Raw genomic sequence first — 24,084 nt, forward strand, 5'->3', positions numbered from 1 at the left:
GGGGCGTGGGTGGTGAAGGAAGTTCTTGGCTGAGACAAAGGTCTCTTCCCACTCTCCTCAAAAAGCATGAGCAGGGCTTCTGCACCCTCAGACTTGGGAAAATAAAATCTCTTCCATTGGATCTGGCTGGAGGCCTACAGTGAGCATTCCCCTTCTTCCTGACCCCTCTGAGCCCTCCCTCTTCCAAACCCACAGCCCCAGGGAAGGGGAGTCATGGGGGCTCTTCTAAGGCCCAAGAGATGGAAGAAACCAGGAGGAGACCCCTTTACAGCTGCCACAACCCCCTGTCCAGACTCTCAGCACTCCTGAGGGTCTGTCAAGCCCACTCTCCCTGCCCTCAGGGGAGAGGCATTGCCCTCAGTTTGCCTGGCTTCAGACTCCCAGGGCCAAGGGGCACAGGGTGAGGAAGCACCACCTGTTGGGAGGGCTGGGAGAGCCCCTCCATGTCAGTGACTTGCTAGGGGATGGCCTGAGCATCAGCTCAGAAGGAAATGGCCCTGAGACCATCTCTCTGCTCTAGGAAGCAACAGAAGATGCGTTAGGACAGGGGTGTCCTTTCAGTGGGTATTTAGTTAGTGAGGGCCTGCTATATCCTGGGCACCATTCTAGGAGCTTGGGATATGTCAGTGAACAAAACAAAGATCCCTGCTCTTGACGAATATAGTAACTGGGAAAAATGGATTATATACAAATGTAATAAATAAGTAAATTATATGCTACGTTAGAAAGTGGAAAATAGAAAGTACTGTGGAAATAAAAAGTGAGCCAGAGGAAAGGACTCTCAAGTTGAGGTTTGAAAATATTAAATATTGGAAAAATGGGAGACATCTCCCTCTAGGGAAGAAGCCAGGTCTGGGGTCACCACATACAGCTGCATACGCTGTACACTGTACAACTCTTGGGGTACCTGTCACAGAGAGTATGATATGATGGAAGGACATCCCCTGTTGTTGTGTTAAGATGGACACAACAGGGGATGTCCTTCCCTAAGCTTAAAATTAAAAGATTTCCTCTAAACTATTTCCTCAAGGGCCTCATTAAGGAGCTTCTTCCTAAAAGTGGCTTCTGTACATATACCAGGCATGAGCAAATACCCAAGCCCAGGGTCAGGACAGCTAAAAAGTAATAACAAGCATTTGCAAGGCATGTTAAGACTCACAAAGCAATCTTTCACACACGTCTTAGTTAATTCTCACAACATCCCAGTGAGGGGAGAATTAACCCTCTCATTTTACAGAAAGGGACATTAATGCTTAGTGATGTTAAGTGGCTTGCCCAAGGTCACAAGGCCAGTTAGTAACTAAGAGGCCAAAATTGGGTTTACTGATTCCGAGTCTATTCAAAATAGTTTTCAAGGTCCTAAGTGTTGGGGGAATTCCAGAAAAACCCAAGGAGCAATTTTGGGAATCAGAGTTATACAAACAGGTCAGGAAAAAGAAAGAAAAAAAGGCTAAAAAAAGAAAAGAAAGAGAGAGAAGGGCTCAACCCTCGGAGGCCACCACAAATTTGTAGGTTTGAGTTAACCCCGCAGAGAAAGAGAACTCAGTGGCCATGAGGAAATGGGTGACACAGCACAGAAGATGCAGGCTGCTTAGCCCTCTGCAGGCTTGCCAAGGTGTCAGGGACAGCGAAGGTCTGCCCTGGTGAGAGGCTCACATGTTCTTGTCACAACCTTGGAAACAGGCAAAGGGGAGAATGAGCACATTTCACCATTAGGGATGGAAGATGGCCAGGCTGGCCGGAATCCAAGACCATTATCTCTTTTTTTTTTTTTTCTTGAAACAGAGTCTCACTCTGTTGCCCAGGCTGGAGTACAGTGGTGCAATCTCAGCTCACTGCAACCTCTACCTCCCAGATTCAAGCCATTCTCCCATCTCAGCCTCCCAAGTAGCTGGGATTACAGAAGCCCACCACCATACCCAGCTAATTTTTGTATCTTTAGTAGAAATGGGGTTTCCATGTTGATCAGGCTGGTCTTGCACTCCTGACCTTCAGTGATCCGCCTGTCTCAGCCTCCCAAAGTGCTGGGATTACAGGCATGAGCCAGCGCACCCAGCTGACCATTAGCTCTTGAGCTTAGAGGAGATCCACACTAGCTCTCTGATTTACAAATGCGGGAACAAGCCCAGGAAGGGCAGAAGATTTTCCCAAGGTCTCCGAGCACACGTTGGTCTTCTGGCACGTCACAGCTGAATCAGAGAACAATCTTGGGTCCAAGGGACTTGAATGAGAAGGAAGAAAGACAAAGAGGGGGCCACGTAGCCCAAAGGAACAAGCAGAAGGCCCGCAGCAGCACACAGAAGCCCAGAGGGGAGGGTGGCAGCAGTGGGAGGGGCTGGAGCAGGAGCCAGGCTCACAAGGCCAGGGCAGGCCTCCAGGCGGGCCCACAACCTAGTGGCCAACCTGCATCCTGCCTCAGTTTCCCCAGCTATAAGCCCAGACAGTGAGGTGCAGAAAAACTCATCCTGGCAAATGAGGTGTTCCACACTGATTTGTCATAAGCACATGGAGTAGGCAGGTAGGCCAAGAGATTTCAGGTTTATTGGACCGACTGTGTGGCAGACACCCCGCGAATCGTGCTACATTATTTCAGTAAATTCTCCCAACCATCGTAGAAGATGGACATTCATTTTCCCACATCAAGGTCAAAGAAATTGAGTTTCAGGGAGGTAAAGGGGCTTGCAAAGTTTGTGAGGGCATCAGGATTTACATTCTGCCTAACACCAAATTTAACCCCCCTGCCCCGAGCTCCCCTGACACACACACTGGGCCACCAGGCACCCTCCTCATGTCCCCTCATCCAGCCACCAGACTCTAATCCTCAGGGCGCCCAGCACTGCCCCAGTCAGAAACTAGTCTGCACTCCCCCATAACAGTGCCACACGGCCTCCTTCCTGCCAGCCAAGCCTGAACCTGCCTCTAGGTTCATGATATCATCAGCAGACCTGTCCACAACAGCCCTGCAGGGAGCCTTGTCCTGTGTCCTCCCTGACCCCCACCCCTTTGCTGCTGGCACTGGGGGAAGGGGACACAGTTTACAAGCTGCCACACTGAGGTCCCCAGGCTGGGTGTCTGTTCCCAGCCACCCTATTCCTGGCACCTAGGCTTTTTGTTTGTTTTCAAGACAGAGTTTTGCTCTTGTTGCCCAGGCTGGAGTGCAATGTCGTGATCTTGCCTCCCGGGTTCAAGCAATTCCCCTGCCTCAGCCTCCCAAGTAGCTGGGATTACAGGCGCCTGCCACCATGCCTGGCTAATTTTTTGTATTTTTAGTAGAGACGGGGTTTCGCCATGTTGGCCAGGCTCGTCTCGAACTCCTGACCTCAGGTGATCCACCCACCTCTGCCTCCCAAAGTGCTGGGATTACAGGTGTGAGCCACTGCGCCTGGCCCCAGCACCTAGTTTCTGATTCTGCCTCGTCACTGGGAAAACCCCTTGCCATTTTGTCAACCAGGGGGTGCTGCCTTCCCCGCACCTTTGCCCCTAGGAAGGGATGCCTGGGTCTCCCCGGCAGTGGCTCTGGGGCAGCAATCTTTTGATAGTTCCCTCCGTTCCCTCAGACTTAAGAGAGACCACCCACTTGGGAGCAGAGTCCCTGTGCTCCCAACAGGAAAGTTAGTCAAGATCTTGGGTGGAGGCAGGCAGCACTGCCACGGGAAACCCGTGGGCTCACTCTCAGCGCAGTAGGTTAAAGGTCATGCCAATCACTCTCAGCATCAGTAGGTTAAAGGTCATGCCAAAAAGTGCCAACAGGGCCCCTGTGGAGCCGTGGAGGCTGAGGCAAGGCAGGGTTCTGCTCTGAGGTAGGGAGCCTCTGCCCAGGTGACCACCCACATGCAGGCACATGCTGCCATACGTGCCCAGCAGTCCTGGCACTCACCACCTGAGGTTGGACCTCCAACAAGAGCTGCCCTGGTGCCCTGGCCCTTCCCTGTCTCCCCACGGACAAAAACTCAGAGAGATTAGTGCAGGCAGAGAACAGGTGCTGGAGATACCAGGCTGGGAAGGGGTAAGGACAGGCTACCTCCCCTCTCTGAGCCTCTCCTCACCAACAGAACGGCAACCCTGGCCACCTGTTGTAGGGAGTTGTGAGATGTAAAACAAAACGGATGTAGACAGCCAATTGTAGACGTAAAGCAAAATGGGTGTAGACAGCTAATTGACTCAACCATACTCTGGGCATGTATTTACTCAATGCTACAACGGACTGAGTCATGCTGGAGGTGCTGGAGAGATTTCAGCCAAGAAAAGAGAGAAAAACCCCTGTCCTCCCACATCTGACACTTTCTTGGGGTAAGAAGAAGAAGAATTCAAATAAATAGGTAAAATACCTAAGACGTTAGTGTTGCAGAGAAAAATGCCAGGTGGGAGGTGGGGAGGATGTGGAGGGCATGGTTTTAGATGTGGTGGACAGAGAGGGCCCCACTACAAAGGAAAGGGGAGAAGAAGCCACGGGAGTGTGAGGGGAAGAGTGTTTTGATGCGGGTTGAATTGTGTCCCCACGAAGACGTGAGTCCTAACCCCGGACCTATGAATGTGACCTCGTTTGGAAACAGAGTCTTTGTAGATGTTGTTAGGTTTAGATGACTTCACACTGGATTAGGGAGGACCCTAAATCCAATGACTGAACCCTTATAAGAAGAAGACAACACAGAGACACACAGACACACACAAGGAAGAAGGCCATGTGATGACTGAGGCGGGGTCAAGGTCATGCAGCTACAAGCCAAGGAAGGCCAAGGTTTGCCAACAGATATGCTAGCAGAGAGGCACAGAACCTTCTCCCTCAGAGTCTCAGAGGGAACCAATCCTGCCACCTTGATTTTTGGACTTCCAGCTCCTGAGCTATAAGAGCATAAATTTCTGCTATTTTAAGCCACTCAGTTTGTTATAGAAGCCTTAGAAAACTAACACAGGGGCCAGGTGCAGTGGCTCACGCCTGTAATCCCAGCACTTAGGCCAAGGCAGGAGGATCGCTTGAACCCAGGAGTTGGAGACCAGCCTGGGCAACACGGTGAAACCACGTCTATAAAAAAATACAAAAATTAGTCGGGTATGGTGGTGCACACCTGTAGTCTCAGCTACTTGGGAGGCTGAGATGGGAGGATTGCAAGAGACCAGGAGGTCGAGGCTGCAGTGAGCTGTGACACTACACTCCAGCCTGGGTGACAGAGTGAGACCCTGTCTCAAAAAAAAATAATAATAATAATTCCAGGGCTCCAGGGAGGGGGATAGCAAGTGCCAAGGCCCTGAGGTGGGAGCATCTCCAGCACGTTTGAGGAAAATACAGTCAGCTGGCAGAGCAGAAGCAGGATGAACACGGGCTGTGAGTGGTGAGGGTGGACACTGGGGATGTCAGACAGGCTTTGGGGCCAGATCACATAGGGCCACCCTTGTGGCAAGCCCTTGATAAGAGGGAGCTCTTCCACTTTGGACAAGGGTCCCAGTTGGAATGTGCTGTAGTGAGTGGGTGTGGTTGGCCCCCATGATCTCTGTCCCTGGGGTTACGCCTTTGAATATGTTATATTAAATAGCAAAAGGAAATTAGGGTTACCGATGGAGTTAAGGTTGCTAATCAGTTGACCTTAAAATAGAGAGATGGTCCTGGATTATCTTGGTGGGCCCAGGGTCATGACATGGGCCACTAAAAGTAGAAGAGGGAGGCAAGGGAGTGAGTCAGGGAGACAGACAGCCAAAGAGGCAGGCAGAGGGGAGATCCAAACATGGAGTCCACCTGCTGCTGCTGGCTTTGAAGATGGAGGAAGGTGGCCTCAAGCCAAGGAATGAGGGCAGCTCCTGATATGGCCCTCAAGTGACAGCTAGCAAGGAAATGGGGCCTCCGTCTTACAATTGCAAGGGACTGAATTCTGCAGATAACCTGAATGAGCGAGGAAACCGAGCCCCCCTAGAGCCCCAGGAGCCTGCTGACACCTTGATTTCAGCCTGGTGAGACCCGTTTCAGATGTGTGACCTATACAACTGTACAGAAATAAATGTGTGTTGTTTTAACCTGCTAATTTTGTGATCGTGTGTCATGGCAGCCATAGAAAATGAATACAGTGGATAAAGAGGTGGGGTGTGCAGAGAGGAAGAGATCCAGAGGAGAGGGAGCGACCAGGCAGGAGCAGCCTGCTGGAAGCCACCACCACAGGGTCACAGCTCCCCAGACACACCCCAGCCACCCCACTCAGGGCTCAGCACTGCCTTCAGGCCCCTTGTTGCCCATGTTGTGACCAAGCCTGCCTAGGGTTGTTTTTTTTTTTTTTTTTCTTTTGAGATGGAGTTTCACTCTTGTCACCCCGGCTGGAGTGCAATGGTGCCATCTCAGCTCACTGCAACCTCCACCTCCTGGGTTCAAGTGATTCTTCTCAAGCCTGTGTAGGATGTCTCCAGGGCTCAGCCTCTAGGTCCTCAGGTCTAGAGCAAACCCAGCGGAGGTCCCTCCCATTCTTGACACCTCCCCTTAACCTCCTCTTCCCTAGGGCTGGTGACAATGGTCCTGGTGGAATAACTGTATCCCAAGCCAGCCAAAGCCACTACTGGACCTGCTGACCACTGAGGCTGAGTCTGGGCTGTGATTTCTTCCCAGAACAGGTCTCTACCTGTTCTGTGTACATGCACGCACGCACACACACACACACACACACACACACACTCCAGTTTCCTCTCTCTGCTCGTTGCCACCTCCTCCCATCCACCCAAGTCCTCACAGCAAAGAGATCCTGCGCACTGACAGCTATCGTGCATTGAACACTAACTCATATCAGGCACCACGCTAACTGTTCTACTCACATGGCCTCATTTAATCTTTCCTGTCATCCTATCAGGTGGACACTATTGGCTCAGAGAGGTTAGGATGAGTGCCTGTTGACACACAGCTGGTGAGTGCTAAATCCAGAATCAGAACGCACCAAAGCCCGGGCTCTAACCCTCACTACTCAAAATATGGTCCGTGGCCCAGTAGCATCAGCATCCCGTGGGACCACGTTAGAGCTGCTCATCCTAGACCTGCCGAATCAGAACCTGCATGTTGACAAGTTCCCAGGTGACTCACCTACTGGTTTCAGTTTGAGAAGTGCTGGTCTAAACCACTGCTTTCCAAAGCCTGCTGGTTGCAGGTTCCTGTAACCAGCCCTCTCCCATCTCTCCAGGCCCTTCCCAGCTGCCTGGCTTTTGATCTCCAGGTGAGGCAGGCACTCTGCCCAGCCTTGGGGAAGAAGCCAGGACATGAGGCTCAAGGGAGTCTCCACGCCCCTCCAGCCAGCCCAGACAACAGCTGGACAGCATCATTCCACATCTGGCCCTCTGTAGGGCACCCTGCCTGCTGCCTGGGACACTCCTGGCCTCTCCCTCTGGTCTTCCTCCAGGACACAAGTCTCTCAGTCTCTGCCTGCTCTCCTAAAGAGGGCCTCTGGCCATCACCAATCCCTGCAGTGTTCCCCTCCCCAGACATTTCCCTCCCCAACTCCTAGAATGCCCCCTGTGTCATGTCACCACCTCTATCTGGACACACAGGGCCTTTCCAAGTTGCTATCAGGAGAGAGGCCAGCGACTGCTTGAGAAACCTGGCCAAGGTCACAGGAAATGTCTGACACCACCAGGCAAGCAGGATTTGGCCTCCTAAAGCAAAACACAGCTGGGCCAGCAGCTGGGCCAACAGTAGGGCACTCCCAGATTTCATGGCATTGAGGCCCCAGGGCACAGAGAGACTAGGCTGGCCTGGAGGCTGCAGCTCATTAAGAACATCACAGTAGCCCCTGGCCAGGGAGCCTGTGGAAGTCAAAGAGGACAGCCCTGCTGTGGGCCAGAGACCTCACCCAGGACCTCGGCTCTCCACTGCCTGTCACACACAGGAAACCTTCACTGGGGGATAGAAGGCTCACACTGCCCATCCTCCTGGCCTCGCAGCCTTCCCTCTCCCCATCACCTAGCCTCATTTATTTATCCATTTAACTTACACTGATTGAGCACAGAAGTGTGCCAGGCATGGTGTTAGGTACCAGGGACACAATTTTGAATGAGCAGGACACAGTCCCTGTGAGCTCCTGGGTAGCTCCTGGTCCAGTGAGCAAATGGACAGACCATCTGAAGGCAGGGTGAAAAGTGCTGCGCTAGGGAAAAATGGAGAACCCGCCATGGGAACCGGCAGGGGCCTCACCTCCTCCTGCCCTCTGAGCAACACATGGGGTGGTGCCCTTGGCTGCAGGTACAGGCTGAGGGTTCAGTGCCAAGTGGGCCCTTTTGTTAGGCTAACTGTAGTTTGGACCCAGTGTCAGAGCAAATATGGACTGAGCATTTTTGATGGGCCAGGCACTATGCAGGGGGGCTGCAGAGAAATCCAGAGCACAGGCCACTGGGTCTACAAGCAGCTGGGGGTGCAGGGCGCAGATGCATACCAGAGAGTAAGTGCTGCAGGGGCCAGAGAGCCTAGTGAATGTGATTCACCTTGAAGAATGGGGAGGAGTCAGACTGGTGGGAAGATGCAGCAGGGGACTTCAAAGGGCTCTGACTCAAGATTCAAGAGTGTGAGAGGCAGAGTGACTTGCCCAGCAACCCCTGCTCCTAGCACACACCCACATGGGATCAGTGCATCATAAATAAGTGAATCCCACAAGCCAAAAGAGATGGGGGAAGCTCTGCTGGAAGGACTCTGTGCCCACCCCTGCCCTGGCTGGCCCTTGAACTGGCACCTCTAGTATTCCTCCAGGTGCCTTACACCAGGCTTACCACCTAGGACCCTCAGCCAGGACCGATCAGAACAAGGCACCGGCACTGCCCACCTGCTCACTGCCAATCCCAGGCCCTCACTGTTATCCACCTGGGACCCCTTAGCTCTGCTCCTTGTTTCTGCCGCAGCACCCCTGGGCCTTGGCTGCAGGGTTTGGATCTTTTGCTCTTGACCTTGGAGTTCCCTAGGCCCTTGACCTGAGTCCATCCTTTCTTTCTTCCTGCTCCTAGCTGCCCTTGGAAAACATCTGCTTGGGTGACCAGGGCCCCGGAACTCAGCTCACCAAGATCCTGGTCCGCCTGACCTCACCCACTCTCAGAGTTCCTGGACACCCTCAACCTCCTTTCTTTGCTCTCCCTCCAACTCAGCCAGTCTCTCCTAACCTTTCCTGCTGGAACCTAACCTCAAGGTCAGCCTCCTCTCCCTGGTTCTCCTGGGCTCTGAAAGAGCAAATCCTCTTTCCCATTAGTTCAGCAAGGCAAGGTTGCAACATTTCAGAAAGAACTTCTTAAGCAGAAAGCAAATGGAAAAACTAACCTGAAAAACGAAAAGGAAAACACAGTCCCCTAGAAATGGACTCGTTTATAAAGTTCAGATTTCCTGTCCTGAGCTAGAAAAAGTCTAGCCAGATGGGCTGGCAAGCAGGCCAGGGAATCCTGCCCATGAACACTCCCCTTGTTCACTTTTCTTTCTACTCCCTTCTCCCACATGCTCCTTCTTCTCCCCTCTAAGGAGAGAGGCTGAAGCTGGGTGCTGAGGAAACCGAAGGGTCTTCTTCTGGCAGAGGAGTCCTTCCTACATCACAGGGACCACAGGCAGAGGAGGAGGAGGTCAGGATGGGGTGTGGGAGAACATGTATAAAGAGCTTCCATATGCGCCAGGCACTGTTCTAAGCACTTTCTTTATATTGACTAATTTAATCTTTATGACAATTCATAGCACAGGTATTATCATTGTCCCACCTTACTGATGCAGAATCCGAGGCACAGAGAGGTAAGTGACTCGCCTGGGGTGGCCCACCTGGGAAATGGCAAAGCCAGGCTGTGAATCAAGAAGCCGTGGTCCCAGGTACACGCCCTCCTCAGCTTTCTTTCAGGCACTCGAGGGCAAAGACTTCGCTTCCCTCCTCCTCTTTCCACCCCAGGCTGGCAAAGCCCATGCCAGCCCCAACACCTACGCTCCTGCTCATATCTCTGGCCACGCCAGGGAAAGCCAAGGAGGGTGGGGAGGAGAGAAGGGAGGACTCTGCGGCCTTCTCCACCAGCCTTCACCAAACGGTCCAAAGGAAGAAGCCCCTCCAAAAAGAGACTGAGCCCCAGACCCCAAGCCCCATGGAGAAGGGGACTTACCCAGCTGGTGGCGACTGTGGTGCGGGCGGCGACTGTGGTGCTGGCGGCTGTGCTCTGGCCAAGGTGCCCTCTCCAGCCGCGCTGCTCCTGCGCAGGTTGGGTGAATGCTCGGCCCAGCGTCGAGGTGCCAGCCTGGAGTTCTGGGGGTCAAATTCCTCATCGGGAATGACCTCCTCGCAGCGGGCTCCACGGAAACCAGAGCGGCAGACACAGAGCTGCGGGCGGCTGCAGGAGCCCCGGTTCTGGCACGGCGGCTCGCAAACGGCTGAGGACACAGGGAGAGAAGTGACAGCAGTGGCCATAGGGCGCTGAGACCACAGCTGCCCACACCCTCCTGTCAGAAGGACCCTCCTGAGTGCTGCAACCCTGTCGCTCAAGCAGGAAGCCACTCTCCTGGCCTCAGGGGGCTCCCTGACCCATGTCTCTCCCACCTCCATCCACAGACCCCCAGGACTTGTTCACCTCTGATCTCTGGACAACCAAAGACTATATGGCCAGCTGCAGAGTGGCTCACACCACCACGTCCCACAGCACACCCTGAAGAGGAAGTGCACTGCCTGACACTGTGTCTATACTGAAATGTTCACTCCCACCAGACTGGAAGCCCCCTGAGGACAGACAGCGGCCCCGGAACTTTGAATAGGGATTGCCACAGAGTAGATTCTCAGTAAACATGGAGCGAATGGATGAATGAATCAGTCTCTTTTGTGGGAAAGGGCCCAACACTGGCCTGAAATTCAAGCGGTTTGAGTTGCTGGGGTTTTCCTGTCACTTGTGAGCTGCATGGTCTTGACTTCACTGAGCCTCTATTTGCGCCTAAATCATGGGAGGGGTGAACTAAGGAGGCTGGAGGACTCTAAGCGTCCTTCAAAGGCATCTTCAGCTTGACGGTCTGTCCTCTCCTTCCCATTGTTCTCCATCTCCCGCCCTCCTTAGCAAGGCAGAACTCTCGACTGCGGCCAGAGAAAGCATGGTGGCCAGAACACAGCTGCCGGCACCACAGCCGCTGCCGGCCAGGTAAGTGCCCCGCTCTGTGGGGCCTCTGTTCAGGCTCAGGCTCTCTCTGGATTCTGCCTCCTGGGCTGTGGGTCCAGCCGGAGGCAAGGTGGAGCTGAAACCAGGCCCTCCTCCCGGTTAGCCCTATGCAGCATTAGCCACCAGCTCCCCAGGCTGACTCCTCTCTTCACTGTCCTTCATCCCCTTGCAAAGTCCAGAGCCACATCCCATGATTAATGGCCAAGGGAACATTCCACACAGAGGCACACACTGGGATATGGAGTCCTGCCCCTCCCCTGCCAGGACCTCCACTGGGGAACACATGTGAGCCCCGGAAGCATGGTCTGGCTCACACCGCACCCTCGAAACCCAATGCCTCATCCATCCATCGCTCATTCATTCAACAAATAGCTGTTGAGCCCTAGTGAATGCCAGGCACTGGGACAAAGTCCTTGTCCATCTGGGGCTTGCGGTCGAGTAAAGGACACCAACAGGAAGCAAGAAAACAACAGCATGATGTGGCCTCAGGCAGTTTCAAGGGCTGTGAAGACAACCCAGGTGATGCAGGGGTCCAGGCCCAACCAGGAGACTCAGATGGGGCGGCCAGGGCACCTCTCTGAAGAGAGAGATGCGAGCGTGCAAAGGAAGCGAACCCCCAAAGACCTGGGCAGTCTCCCAAGCAGAGGGCGAGGGGAAGACCAGGCTGTGGAGGCTGGAAGGAACGTGGCGTACTCGAGGAGCTGCCAGAGACCCAGGAAGGCCAGGGTCTGGTGGCGGAGGAGGTGTAGGCAAGGTCAGTGAGGAAGAGGAGGCAGATACACAGACCCTGTCATCTCAGGGATCCTAAGGGCACCTGTGAAACTACCAGGCACAGCTACCCAGAGCAGGTTCCTGGGTTTTGTGAGCTGAACTCTCCTTTCTGAGAAGAGTACCAGAATCCAAACCAGGGGCTGGCCGGGATAAACACCTCCAAAATTCCACCTGGCCCATGTCACAGAGACCTTCAATGGCTCCCTGATGTCTTCAGGATTCAAGTCCATAGACGAGCACTGAAGACCCTCCTGGTCTCATCCCCTCTAACATTCCTCTAAGCCAACGTGCTCCAGCCGAGCTGGCCTGCTGGCTGTGGCCCCAGGTAGCCTCTGCTCTGTCTTCTCTCCGTCTTTGCATGTGCTATGTCCTCTCTTCTTTCCCACTTGCTCTCCATTTACCTGGCTCCTACTGTTCCCTCAAGACCCACTTCCCCATGCTGGACACCCACCTCTCAGCAGCTGCTCCCTCCTTTGATTAACAGGAAAAACACTTGTCGTGTTTGCCATTCACTGGGCATGCCCTGCATACTGCCATTAGTTTTTGTTGTTGTTGTTTTTGTTTTTTGGGTTTTTGTTTTGAAACGGAGTTTAACTCTTGTTGCCCAGGCTGGATGCAACGACGCGATCTCGGCTCACCACAACCTCCGCCTCCCAGATTCAAGTGATTCTCCTGCCTCAGCCTCCCGAGTAGCTGGGATTACAGGTGCCCGCCACCATGCCCTGCTAATTTTGTATTTTTAGTAGAGACGGAGTTTCTCCATGTTGGTCAGGCTGGTCTGAAACTCCCGACCTCAGGTGATCCACCCACCTCGGCCTCCCAAAGTGCTGGGATTACAGGCGTGAGCCGCCGCGCGAGGCCACTGCCATTAGTTTTTTTATGCATGTGTCTCAATTTCCTGACTCATATAGTCAGCCCCTTGAAGTGCAGTGACTGTCTCTTACACCTCTTTGTAACTTTAGCTCCTAACATATGCCTAACAATAACATGATCATTATTATTTTTATTATGGCAGCTACTGTCTGATGAGTGTGACAATAGGCCTGGCACCGTGCTCTGCATACACGCTCTCACTGAAGCCTCTCGACAATTCTATGCAGCAGGTGTGACTATGATTCCCATTTTACAGATAATGCTGCTGAAGCTCAGAGAGGTTAAGAGACTTGCCTGAGGTCACCCAGCTAGTTAATGGTGGAGCCAGGATTCAAATCCAGTTCTGTGTGACTGAGAAGCCCAGGCTCTTTCCACCCCCACTGACTCCCAGAAGGGTGGGCATGGTTCTTCCTCTTCCTCTCTACTATCTCTGAGCCTTGGCCCAGAGCTGATAAGGAAATAAAGGGGATCTGTTGGCTTCAAGTCAGCCACCAAATGCACCCTTGGGAACTCTGCCCTGAGAAACCGCACATCCCAATTGGCCCTGACAGTGGAGACCCCAGGACCACACACCCTTCCAAAGCCCACACAGAATTTTTAAATAATGATGGAGGATGTACGTCATCTCATGGGCTTATCCAATGAGCATTCGTAGAGCACTCACTGGGTGTGAAGCTTGTGATAGTGTCTCCAGCACACTGTCTGACACGGAAAGTAGAACACACAAGTTATATGACAAGTGCTATGTCAGCTGGACCCTCTAACCCAGGCTGAGGCAGGGAGTAGGGAAAGTCAGGGAAGGCTTCTTGGAGGAGGTGATGCTGACCAGAGACACAAAGGATGAATAAATTGGACATTGTGCACCAAGGGCACTCAAGACCAGTCTATCAGCAGAGAGCACGGGAAATAACAGGTTTTAATAGCATTCCAACCCCAAGTTGGGCTCTGAGGCCAGAGCATTTTTCTTCATGCCCAGGCACCTCTTCCTGGCAGGCTCCAGGCCTCTAGGTAAAACCATGTCAGAGAATTGTAACCCAGAGCACTTCCCCAAACACAAACTGCCACTACGGCAGGATTTTGGCCTGGCCACCCCTCCATCTGCCCAAGCATACTTAGTCCCCACCTGACTACCTGCCAGGCCCCTGTCACCACCACCACTGGAAACATGGTCAGCTGGGGCCAGCCCAGCAGCCACGCCAGTGCTAGTGAACATGGAGGAAGCAGATGTGCCCAGGGCAGGTCTCGGCCTTGGGGTTTTTTTAGGGAGGGAATAGAATGGGAAGGCCTGAGTGATCTCCCACATGGACCCACACCTCTCTGCCACAGAGACCCAAAGCCCGGCGTGGGTGAGAGGAAGGTCATGCAGCTTCCACCTCTGAGTGTGTGGTCCTTGCCCCGAGGATGGCCTTTGGAAAACAGTCTAGCTTCCATCCTTCCCCTCCTGAGCCCTGAGAACAGCCCATCCTTCACATTAACAATAAGATCCTTCATACAACAAATATATGAAAAAATGTTCAACATCACTCATCATCAGGGAAATGCAAATTAAAACCACAATGAGATACTACCTTATCCCAGCCAGAATGGCCATTACTAAAAAGTCACAAAACAATTGATGTTGGCACAGACATGGTGAAAAGGGAACACTTATACACTGCTGGTGGGAATGTAAATTAGTACCACCCCTATGGAAAACAGTATGGAGATTTCTCAAAGAACCAAAAGTAGGTCAACCATTCAATCCAGCAATCCCACTACTGAGTAAAGGCAAAGAAGTCATTCTATCAAAAAGACACCCGCACGTGTATGTCTATTGCAGCACAATTCACGATTGCAAAGATATGGAACCAACTTAATGCCCATCAACCAATGAGTGGATAAAGAAAATGTGGTGAAGCCCATCTCTACTAAAAATACAAAAAATTAACCAGGTGTGGTGGCAGGTGCCTGTAATCCCAGCTACTCGGGAGGCTGAGGCAGGAGAATCACTTAAACCCAGGAGTGAGCCGAGATCGTGCTACTGCACTCCAGCCTGGGCGACAGTGAGACTCCGCCTCAAAAAAAGAAAAAGAAAAGAAAAAGAAAATGTGACATATATATACACCATGGAATATTACTCAGTCATAGAAAAGAATGAAATACTGTCTTTTTGCAGCAACTTGGTTGGAGCTGGAGGCCATTATTCTAAGTGAAGTAGCTCAGGAATGGAAAACCAAATACATGTCATCACTTACAAGTGGGAGCTAAGCTATGGGTATGAAAAGGCATACAGAGTGATACAATGGACTTTAGAGACTCAGAAGGGAAAGAGTGGGAAGGGTTGCAGAAAAAAAACTACATATTGGGTAAAATGTACACTACTCCGGTGATGGGTGCACTAAAGTCTTAGACTTCACCACTAAACAATTTATCCATGTAACCAAAAACCATTTGTACTCCAAAAGATACTGAAATTAAATATATATATAAAAGAAGATCTTTCACTGTCTAGAAATCCAAGACCCCAAACCCTGTAAGCCAAGCCCCTACGGCACGCCACGACTCACTTAGCTCTGGTTCTGCCTCGCTTGCTAATAATACATTCCGAAAACATGTAGTGAGCACCTTATCTTCATCAGACTGGGTGCCGAGGCCAGAAAGGTGAACAAGACTGGGCCCTGCAGAAGGAGAAGCCCTGGCCAGTGGGGGTTCCCACATTCCTAGAAACCATTTTCCAAGCAGGGAATTAGGTCCTCAGTGAGGGTTAGGGCTGGAAAACTTTGGTTGGTACAATGAACAAACAGCTCATGGGAAATGAGTGGTTAGGGGGAACTGTGGAAATGGCATTTAGTATATAATAGCCTAGTAAATCAAGTTCTAAAAGGCTTCCAAACCAGCCAGACGTGTTGGTGGGAAAAATCCCCTCAGGAAGGTAACCCTTCTGAATTAACCATGTAGGATGCTGTGCAGAGGCCCAATCTGCTGAGGCAGAGCCTCCAACAAGTTTCAGGTTTTTGGAGGTTTAGAACCAGCTCTCGCCGGCTTCACTCGCATCCTCTCTTGTTTTCACAAGTCTCAGCAAGATGCCTGGAACTACCTGGCTTCCTCACAGAAATCAAGCATTGTGTTTTGAGCTGAGTGTTTGCATTATGGGATTGGAGTATGTAGACTCCTCTCCTCTCTCGCCACTCCCCCAAAAGTCACCCCTAAATGGTCCATGATGGTGGCTTCCAGTGCCTGTCTATGAATGGGACAGTTCTGACAGTTTTTACCCGTCTGCCATAAAGTCAGGAAAAGAAACACCTTCCTGGGTTGTTTCTTTTTCATAGGCTATATTTTTCCCATCTAAAGAGTGTCTTTTGAGATGATGTCTTTTCTACATTTTTGGAGTTAAAATGTTCTTTTTAATTAAAGGTGATGACAAGTGGTAATTAGTTTTGTTTTTTGTTTTTTCCTGATGGCTTCACTTGGAAAAATGAAAAGCTGGCCACTGCATGTTGGTACTTAAGATATTTTTGGAAACATTACTGGTGCATGAAGTCTAGTGACCCTTCGGGAGGGAGGGGCAATCGTGGTCGTGTGTCCTTTTGTTTAAAGGAGACTGAAGTGACACATTCCTATGCCAAATGAGCATGATTTCAAAACTTAAATATCCAAAAGGAAATCGGCCATCTCAGAATCTCCAGTGGCAGAGGCTATTGCTTAGAGCAAAGAAGGAAACGCTGAGGTCCCAGGAGAGGCAGTTCCATGCAGTGCTGTGGGAATTTTAAGAGAGAAAACCTCCATCCATGGTGGGCCAGCGAGTCTTCATGTTTTGTCCTTGGAGTTTGATGCCTCCAATTTTTCCTCAACAGTAGAGATCCTAGAGGTGGGTGCGGTGGCTCACGCCTGTAATCCCAGCACTTTAGGAGGCTGAGGCTGGAGGATTGCCTTAGTCCAAGGGTTGCCCAGCCTGGGCAACAGACCAGGCCTTATACTTATATATTTTGTAGAGTGGGACCCCATCTCTAAAAAAAAAAACTTTAAAAATTAGCTGGGTGTGATGGTGCACACCTCTAGTCTTAGCTACTTGTGAGGCCGAGGTGGGAGGGATCACTTGGGCTCAGGAGTTTGAGGTTGCAGTGAACCATGATGGTTTCAGTGCACTCCAGCCTGGGCAACAGACCAGGCCTTATACTTGAGAAATCAACCTAGTATGGGTTATGTGGTTCTAATGAATCTCCACTTGATTACTGGTCCGTTTATCAAGCATGATACCGCGATGTCCACATTTAGCCTGTGGGAGTTGATCTGCAGAAGACGGAATACCCCCCAGCCCCTGGGACAGTACCCTTGGACAACCGGAAGACTACACTGTGACGAAGCCTCCTCGCTTGCCAATGCCAGTCTCTAGCCATTCATAATTTGGGCTCCTCCAGGACCCTTTCTTTTCCACACCCCCCTGGCCTGCTCTTCACTGAGCATTAGAGAGGTGGAAAGTCCCAGCTTTGGGTGTTCGGCTCTGTGGAGTCAGCAGGACGCCAAAAGAGGAAGAAAACTCCTGAAATTGCTTTAAAAGCAAGAAATAAAAGGCATTGTTCCCCTAATCCCCCCATGTTCCTAGCTGAGCCCCTTCTCCCTTCACTCCACCCCAGAACAGTCAACAGAGGTTTGCTCAGATTTTCCACACAAAACCCCTACTTTTGGGAAGGGACCGAACTCAGAATGGGCAGGCCTGGGAGAGATTCTAGAAACAGCCCCTCCTGACCAACCCATGCAGGCTGCTCCTACCATCTGCTCAGAGCCCCTGCTCATTGGCTACTGGGTAGCAGCAAGAACACGGGGTGGGGGGCAGGAGGATTGGTTTGGTTTGACCCCAGCTCTGCTACATCTCAGCTGCACGACCTTGGACACATGTCATCCCGCTGAGATGTCTCCACCAGTGTTCCAGTGGCCTCGTCCACGATATGGGGCTGATAATTCTTACTTCAAAGAGCTGTTGTGAGTGTCAGCTGAGCACCTGGACGTGGGTGTACTTTGGACTCTCTAAAGCTGTGCTGTTCAAGAGAGTCTCACACTGTAGCCACGAACTGTATGTGGTTATTTAAATTTAAATGGATTCAGATTAAATAAAATTTAAAATTCAGTTCCTTCAGTCTCACAAGCCATATTTCAAGTGCTCGACACCCACATGTGGCTCACGGCTACCACACTGGACAGCAAGATATAGAACATTTCCATCATCACAGGAAGTTCCACTGGCCAGCACAGCAAAGCCTAAAACAACAACAAAACTAACCACTCCCCCAGAGGCCAGATGGCCTCTGAGCTTCTTGGCTATGACCCTTTCCCCAGGAAAGGGCAATGTCAACTCAGGCCCTCAGGATAAAAATCCAATCTAGCTTATAGGGCTGTTGTGAGGATTAAAAATGAACAATACGAAGTGCTTAGAATGGTACCTGGCACACAGTAAGAGCTATCGAGTTCATATCATTCATCCCCAAAACCAACTCTATATAGATTGTTATGCCCATTTTATGGACGAGGCCCTGTGGCTAGAAAAGGGCCAGTCACTTGCCCCAGGACACAGAGCTGGGACTCAAACACGTCTCCAGGGATCAGGCCCTGGTTACAGAGAGGAACAACCAAGGGCCATGGTGCTGGGTGGGGACTGCTTTCTAGGTGTCAAATATAGCCAGACCCCTCCCCACTGCCACCCTACCCCCCGGGCAAGGCGTTTGTCATTGGCTCTCTCTCCTGGGCCCCAGAGACACCTTCGCCCTCCATCTATGACCCGTTAGATAGAGGAGGCACCAACTTCAGGGTGGGCCCCTCTAGCCTCTCCCTTCCTCAGTGGCTTCCAGTGCCACCCGCTCTGGTCTGGGGGAAGAACTTCAACTCCAGACTCTGGGCCCAGCCCCCCATTCCTGAAGTTCAGCCGCTTCCCAGGTTAAACCTCCATTTTCCCTAAAATCTGTGCCAGTGGGATGCTAAGACCCTATCCACTGAGCCACCCGATCCCCTCCTCAGGCCGGGGCCCTGTCCCCTTTCACAGCTAGAGGCCTTCGCAGACGGGACAGTTTGCACCTCATCCACAGTATTTACCTCAGACACCCCTGGGCATCCGACTTGGGACCCTCACCTGGAGACCTCAGTTTGTCCCTGGAATCTGCTTACTGGGGGGTCCACCTGTGGCCCTGAGCTGTTTCTCCACAACCTTGACTTTTGGTTTCCATAGGAAGGAGAGGGACCCTGATGTCAGAGATCCCCTAGCCCAGGGAATCCCTGTCTGGCTCACACGCATACTCGGAATCCACCCTCGGAATCCACCTCAGAATCGCTCTCTCCACTCTCAAGCTCTGCCCAGGGGCTGTGTCTCCCAGGCCCTGACTGAGGACCCGAGCCCCCAGGCTGTGGGAGAAGTCAGGGCCTCAGGGGCTCACCCAGCTCCCACACAGCTGTGCCAGGGCCACGGCTCAGGACGGCTGGAAACTGCACTGGGGCTCAGGGGCCGGCCAAGTGCCCGGCTCCAAAATAGCAGTTGTGTTCGCATAAAACCTCCTAATGAGAGAAAGATGCCGTTCTTGGCCCCTCACTTGCTCTCTGCAGACGCTGTCTGGCAGACCAAGCGGGCCTCTACCGTTTGGCGGCTGGAGGGGAGGAAGGGGAGGTGTGAGTCAGACCTTGGCCCCCAGCCCTTCAGCATGGACCGCCCTGTTAATTGCATTAACAAATGCTGCAACACTGGGCCAGGTCGGGGCCGGGGAGCCACGGGGCCAGGGGCTGGGGCAGAGAGCAGCCCCAATCCCACAGGCTCCAGCAGGCATGAGGAGGAAGACTCTGGGCCCGGCTCATGGCCCAGGGCTGAGAGGCCTAGGCTCCTCTCCAGCTGCTGCCGCAAAGCAGAGAAGAGTTGCCTGTCCATCCCCACAGTCCCAAGGCTTGTCTGGGAGGAAGCCTCAGTGCCAGAGGGGCCCCAGAGGTGAGACAGGCTGGGAGGGGTCCCCGGGGATGAGTCTTTTCCAGAGAAGCAGCTTCCAGGGGAGACAGTTATAGGCTGGAGTGGAGCCAGCCATCCTCCCACAACAGCACCAGCCCCCCGCGCCCAGGCCCAGGATGGTTGGGAAGGATGAGAACACCACCCCAAATACTGACAAATCAGAGAGGCCAGGGCAGGGGCATGAAGGACAGTGTGGCCCTGCAGTTGGAGACCCATGTTTGAGTTCTGACTGTGGGATCTCACCTGGGGCCAGTTTCATCACCTCTGTGAGCCTCAGTGTTATTCTCTAGAAAACAGTAATGCATTCAAACGCACAATTTGCCAGGATGGCAAACAAGAGAGACTGTCCTTTTGGGGCTTACAATTTAGTCAGAGGGACTGTCACTCAATAGGTAAACAAAGAAGTGGAGCAGGATGGGCGTGGTGGCTCATGCCTGTAATCCCAGCACTTTGGGAGTCCGAGGCGGGTGGATCACCTGAGGTCAGGAGTTCAAGACCAGTCTGGCCAACATGATGAAACGTCTCTACAAAAATACAAAAATTAGTCAAAACGTCTCTATAAAAATACAAAAATTAGTCAGGCGTGGTAGCACACACCTGTAATCCCAGCTACTTGAGAGGCTGAGGGAGGAGAACTGCTTGAACCCGGGAGGCCGAGATTACAGTGAGCGGAGATTGCGCCACTGCACTCCAGCCTGGGTGACAGAGCCAGACGCTGCTTCAAAAATAAATAAATAAATAAATAAAAATTAAAAACAAAGAAGTGGAGCAGAACTTGGTATGTGAGGGATGGAGGAGACAGTCGAGGGCCCAAGATCCAGAAGAACAAGGCCGGTGGGGGCCACTCAAGCAAGAGTGGCCAGGGCAGCCCCTCTGAGGAGGACACCTCAAAACAGAGACTGGGTAGATGACAAAGGCCAGCCGCACAGAGAGATGACGGGGAGCAGACACAGAGGCAGCAGCATGTGCACCAGCCGAGAGGCCAGCGGCCCAGGCTGCACTCGGGGAGCTGGGTGAGTGCGGAGACGCCGCTGCAGGAAGTTTCAGGTGGGATGTGTTGAGGGCGGCAGGGAGAGCGGGCAGCAGGCTGCGGTATCACCCAGAAGAGCTGTGACAGGGCCCTGGCCCAGAGAGGCAGCAGGGAAGCAGGCAGGTCCACGAGGGACTGAGGAAGTAAAACAAACAGGGCTTGGTAATGGGTTGATGTCAAAGCCTGAGTGAGAGGAAGGTGTCCCTGTAGCCCCTGGGTGGCTGGCTCTAGCAGTCAGGTCGATGGGGGTGCCAGTTAACAGAGTGAGTAAGACCTGCACGGGGGAGTTAGCTCAGAGGAAGGGAAGTCACGAGTTCATTTTAGACAAGTTGGGATGAGGATGTCTGGGAGACATCAAGCGCAGATGTTGAGCAGGCAGCAGATGCGAAAGACTGAAGGTCAGACGAGAGGCCTGGCAGAGGATTCATGTGAATCTGGGCGTCATTGGCCCAGAGATGATGTTTACATCCATGAGAAGGCAGCAGATCGTTCCAGGAGCAATGCAAAGACAAAAAAAGAAGAAGACCCCAGACTAAGTCCTGGGAAACCCACAGTTTAGTAGTGAGCAGAGGAGAAGCAGCAGCGAGGGACACAGGAGGGGACCAGGACAGAGAACACCATGAGGGTTTGAAGGAAGATGGCAGTGTTTGGCACATCCAGGCAGAGTGAGCCCCGGGCATTACTGTTAGTATTGCATGTCAATTGTCGGGCACAGTGCCTGCTGGCACTCAATACCCAGGGGCAGTTCATGCTCCGCTTGGCTCCTATGGCCTCCCTCTTTGGGGTGAGGGATTTGGAAGGTCTGGGGAAAGTCCTGGGGAAGCCCAACATTAAGACGTCAGGTAGAGAGGGAGAAGCCAGTGAAGGAGACTGAGAAGAGGCAGCTGGGGATGGAGGGAGGAAACTGCCAGCCACCCATGCCATCATTTCCCCACTCAGCTCTTTGATAAACAGGTCTCAAGCACGTACAAAGGACACAGGTGTGGAGAGAGGGCCAGGCACTCCACTGGTGTCAGCAGGACACAGCACCTGGCTTCAGGAAGCTCCCAGTCAAGGACATCTCCTAATCACTTCATTGGACAAAGAGCCTCAGGGTAACCTGCTCCCCAGGAAGATCTCCCCAGGAAGGGTACCCCCATGCAGAGGTAAGAAATGGACAGGGTCTCTTGATGAGAGTGCACCCTACATATCAGCTGGGTTCCACTGAGGTCATATAATTATTACCCTTCGCCACCTCCTACCTTCCTCTCCACCACTCCCTGCCAACTTCAGAGTCCCCACTGGATGGTTCATCCGGAGATGAGACTTTCCTGGCTCCTGGCTCCTGGCTCCTGGCAGGTGCTAACCAGTCAGTGAAGATGAAAATCCTACCCTTGCCCTTACTCCTTTTCCTAAGGCTTGTTAAGCATTTCCCACAGCAAGGTGCTGCGCTCACTGCTTTACATGTATTACCTCACATAAACATCTCATTCTTATAACTACACTGGGTACTACTCTCATCCCCATCTGACATATGGGGAAACTGAGGCAGAACCATCAACAACTTGCCCAAGATCACCATGCTAGTAAGTGATGGAGCAAGGGTTTGAACTCAGGGAGCCTGACTCCAAAGCTGGGGCTCTTAGCCACCTTGCCACAGTCTTCCACTTTGGGATGTGGTTGTCATGAATGGGGCAAACAGGCTCCCTCAAGGAAGCCAAGGAGGAGCTCAGATCAGGAGAGACAGGGTTCTCGTAGGACTGAGATGGGGACTTGGGGAAATGCCATTCCATTGCCCACGCGATACACGCAGAGAAATGCTCAGGCCCACTCCAGCGTCACCATCCCCAGGATCCCGTGAACACCATGGGGAGTTTCTGGAAGGGCTGATAGAACTTGGGCAACAGAAAGGGCTCTCTCAGGCACAGGGCCAGGATAGGCCCTGTATTATTCAGTATACACTTATGGACCCTTTACCTTGTACCCAGCGTGCTGCCTGCTGAGGGTGGTGAGACACAGTCCCTGCCCTCAAAATCAAGGCCAAACGTGTATAGAGTGCATCGCACATGCCAGGCCTTGAGCTAAACATCTGACCTAAGTGACGGTGTTTGTTCCTTACAACTCTGGGAGACAGGGCCCAATGTTGATCCCAGTTTACAGAAGAGGAAACCGAGACACAAAAACTTTAAGCAGCCTGCCCATAGCCCCTCAGCCACGTGGTGGAGCTGAGAGCTGACATTTAAACCCAGGCAGTCCAGCATGGTCTCCTGATCTAGCATTAAAATACCAGCTAAACTTAGCCTGCACCAGGCTGTCTACACACATTTACTCATTTATCAGAAAGCACAGAGCTAAGCCCTTGCACTCTGGAACCAGGCTACCTGGATTCATGTCTGGGCTCTGTTGAGTCTCAGAGGCATGACTCGGACAGACAGCTGACCTCATTTGTAAATGGGGATAAAAATCCAATCTAGCTTATAGGGCTGTTGTGAGGATTAAAAATGAACAATATGAAGTGCTTAGAATGGTACCTGGTGCACAGTAAGAGCTATCGCGTTCATATCATTCATCCCCAAAACCAACTCTATATAGATTGTTATGCCCATTTTATGGACGAGGCCCTGTGGCTAGAAAAGGGCCAGTCACTTGCCCCAGGACACAGAGCTGGGACCCAAACACGTCTCCAGGGATCTGGTGCCAGAATCCAAAGTACATGCTCTTAATCTCGAGCCTCGCTGCTGGGGGCAGGAGTGGGAGAGTAACTTGCCTGCCCCCTCCTCGACAGCTGCAGGGATTCTCTTCTGTCCTCCCCAAAGCAGCCCCTGCCCTTGTGCGTCCAGGCTGAGATAAAATGAGAAATCTAGGGAGTATTCAAATCCCCTTCCCCAATTGGGGTGGGGTTGGGCGGGAGCCAGTCTGGGAAGAATGGACAGTCTTCCAAAAGCTGCAACTATAAACAGGACACTGTCACTCCACACCCTCCAGTTCTTCCCCTCTGCTGGGCAGGGCCCGGCAGGCCGCAGTCAGCTGCCTCCACAAATACATAAACACATAAGTCCCGAGAGAGAGCTGGCAAAGCTACAGAAGGAAAGGCAGATACCAAGACTGGAGGAGGAGATGGCGGCCCAGCTCTAGCCCCCGCCAAGGTGGAAGGAGGGGCTGGGCTTCCAGCAATGCGCACCTGCAGAACAGGGCGGAAGGAGGGCAGGCCCGGGAGATGGACTGGTGTGTGACAGTGACCTGGGATTGATTCTGCCAGAGGCAAGAGAGGGCAACTGAGCAGGAGCCAGCACTCCCTGAGCATGGGCAGTGGGTTGGGCCCGCAGATATCCGGGAAAGACTGAGTCTCCCCGTGGTTCTGGCA

General features: G+C 52.4%; 1 protein-coding gene across 1 annotated transcript in view; it reads right to left on the reverse strand.

Moving 5' to 3' along the window:
- LTBP2 (latent transforming growth factor beta binding protein 2) overlaps positions 1 to 24,084 on the reverse strand; it is a 113,759-nt gene that overhangs the window by 77,407 nt on the left and 12,268 nt on the right. The window contains exon 3 of the mRNA XM_004055436.5: positions 10,075 to 10,339. Within this exon, the coding sequence (XP_004055484.5) occupies positions 10,075 to 10,339 (265 nt within the window). The remainder of the gene's footprint in view (positions 1 to 10,074; positions 10,340 to 24,084) is intronic.

Source organism: Gorilla gorilla, chromosome 15 (genome assembly GCF_029281585.2).
Source record: "Gorilla gorilla gorilla isolate KB3781 chromosome 15, NHGRI_mGorGor1-v2.1_pri, whole genome shotgun sequence".
NCBI classification, from domain to species: Eukaryota; Metazoa; Chordata; class Mammalia; order Primates; family Hominidae; genus Gorilla; species Gorilla gorilla.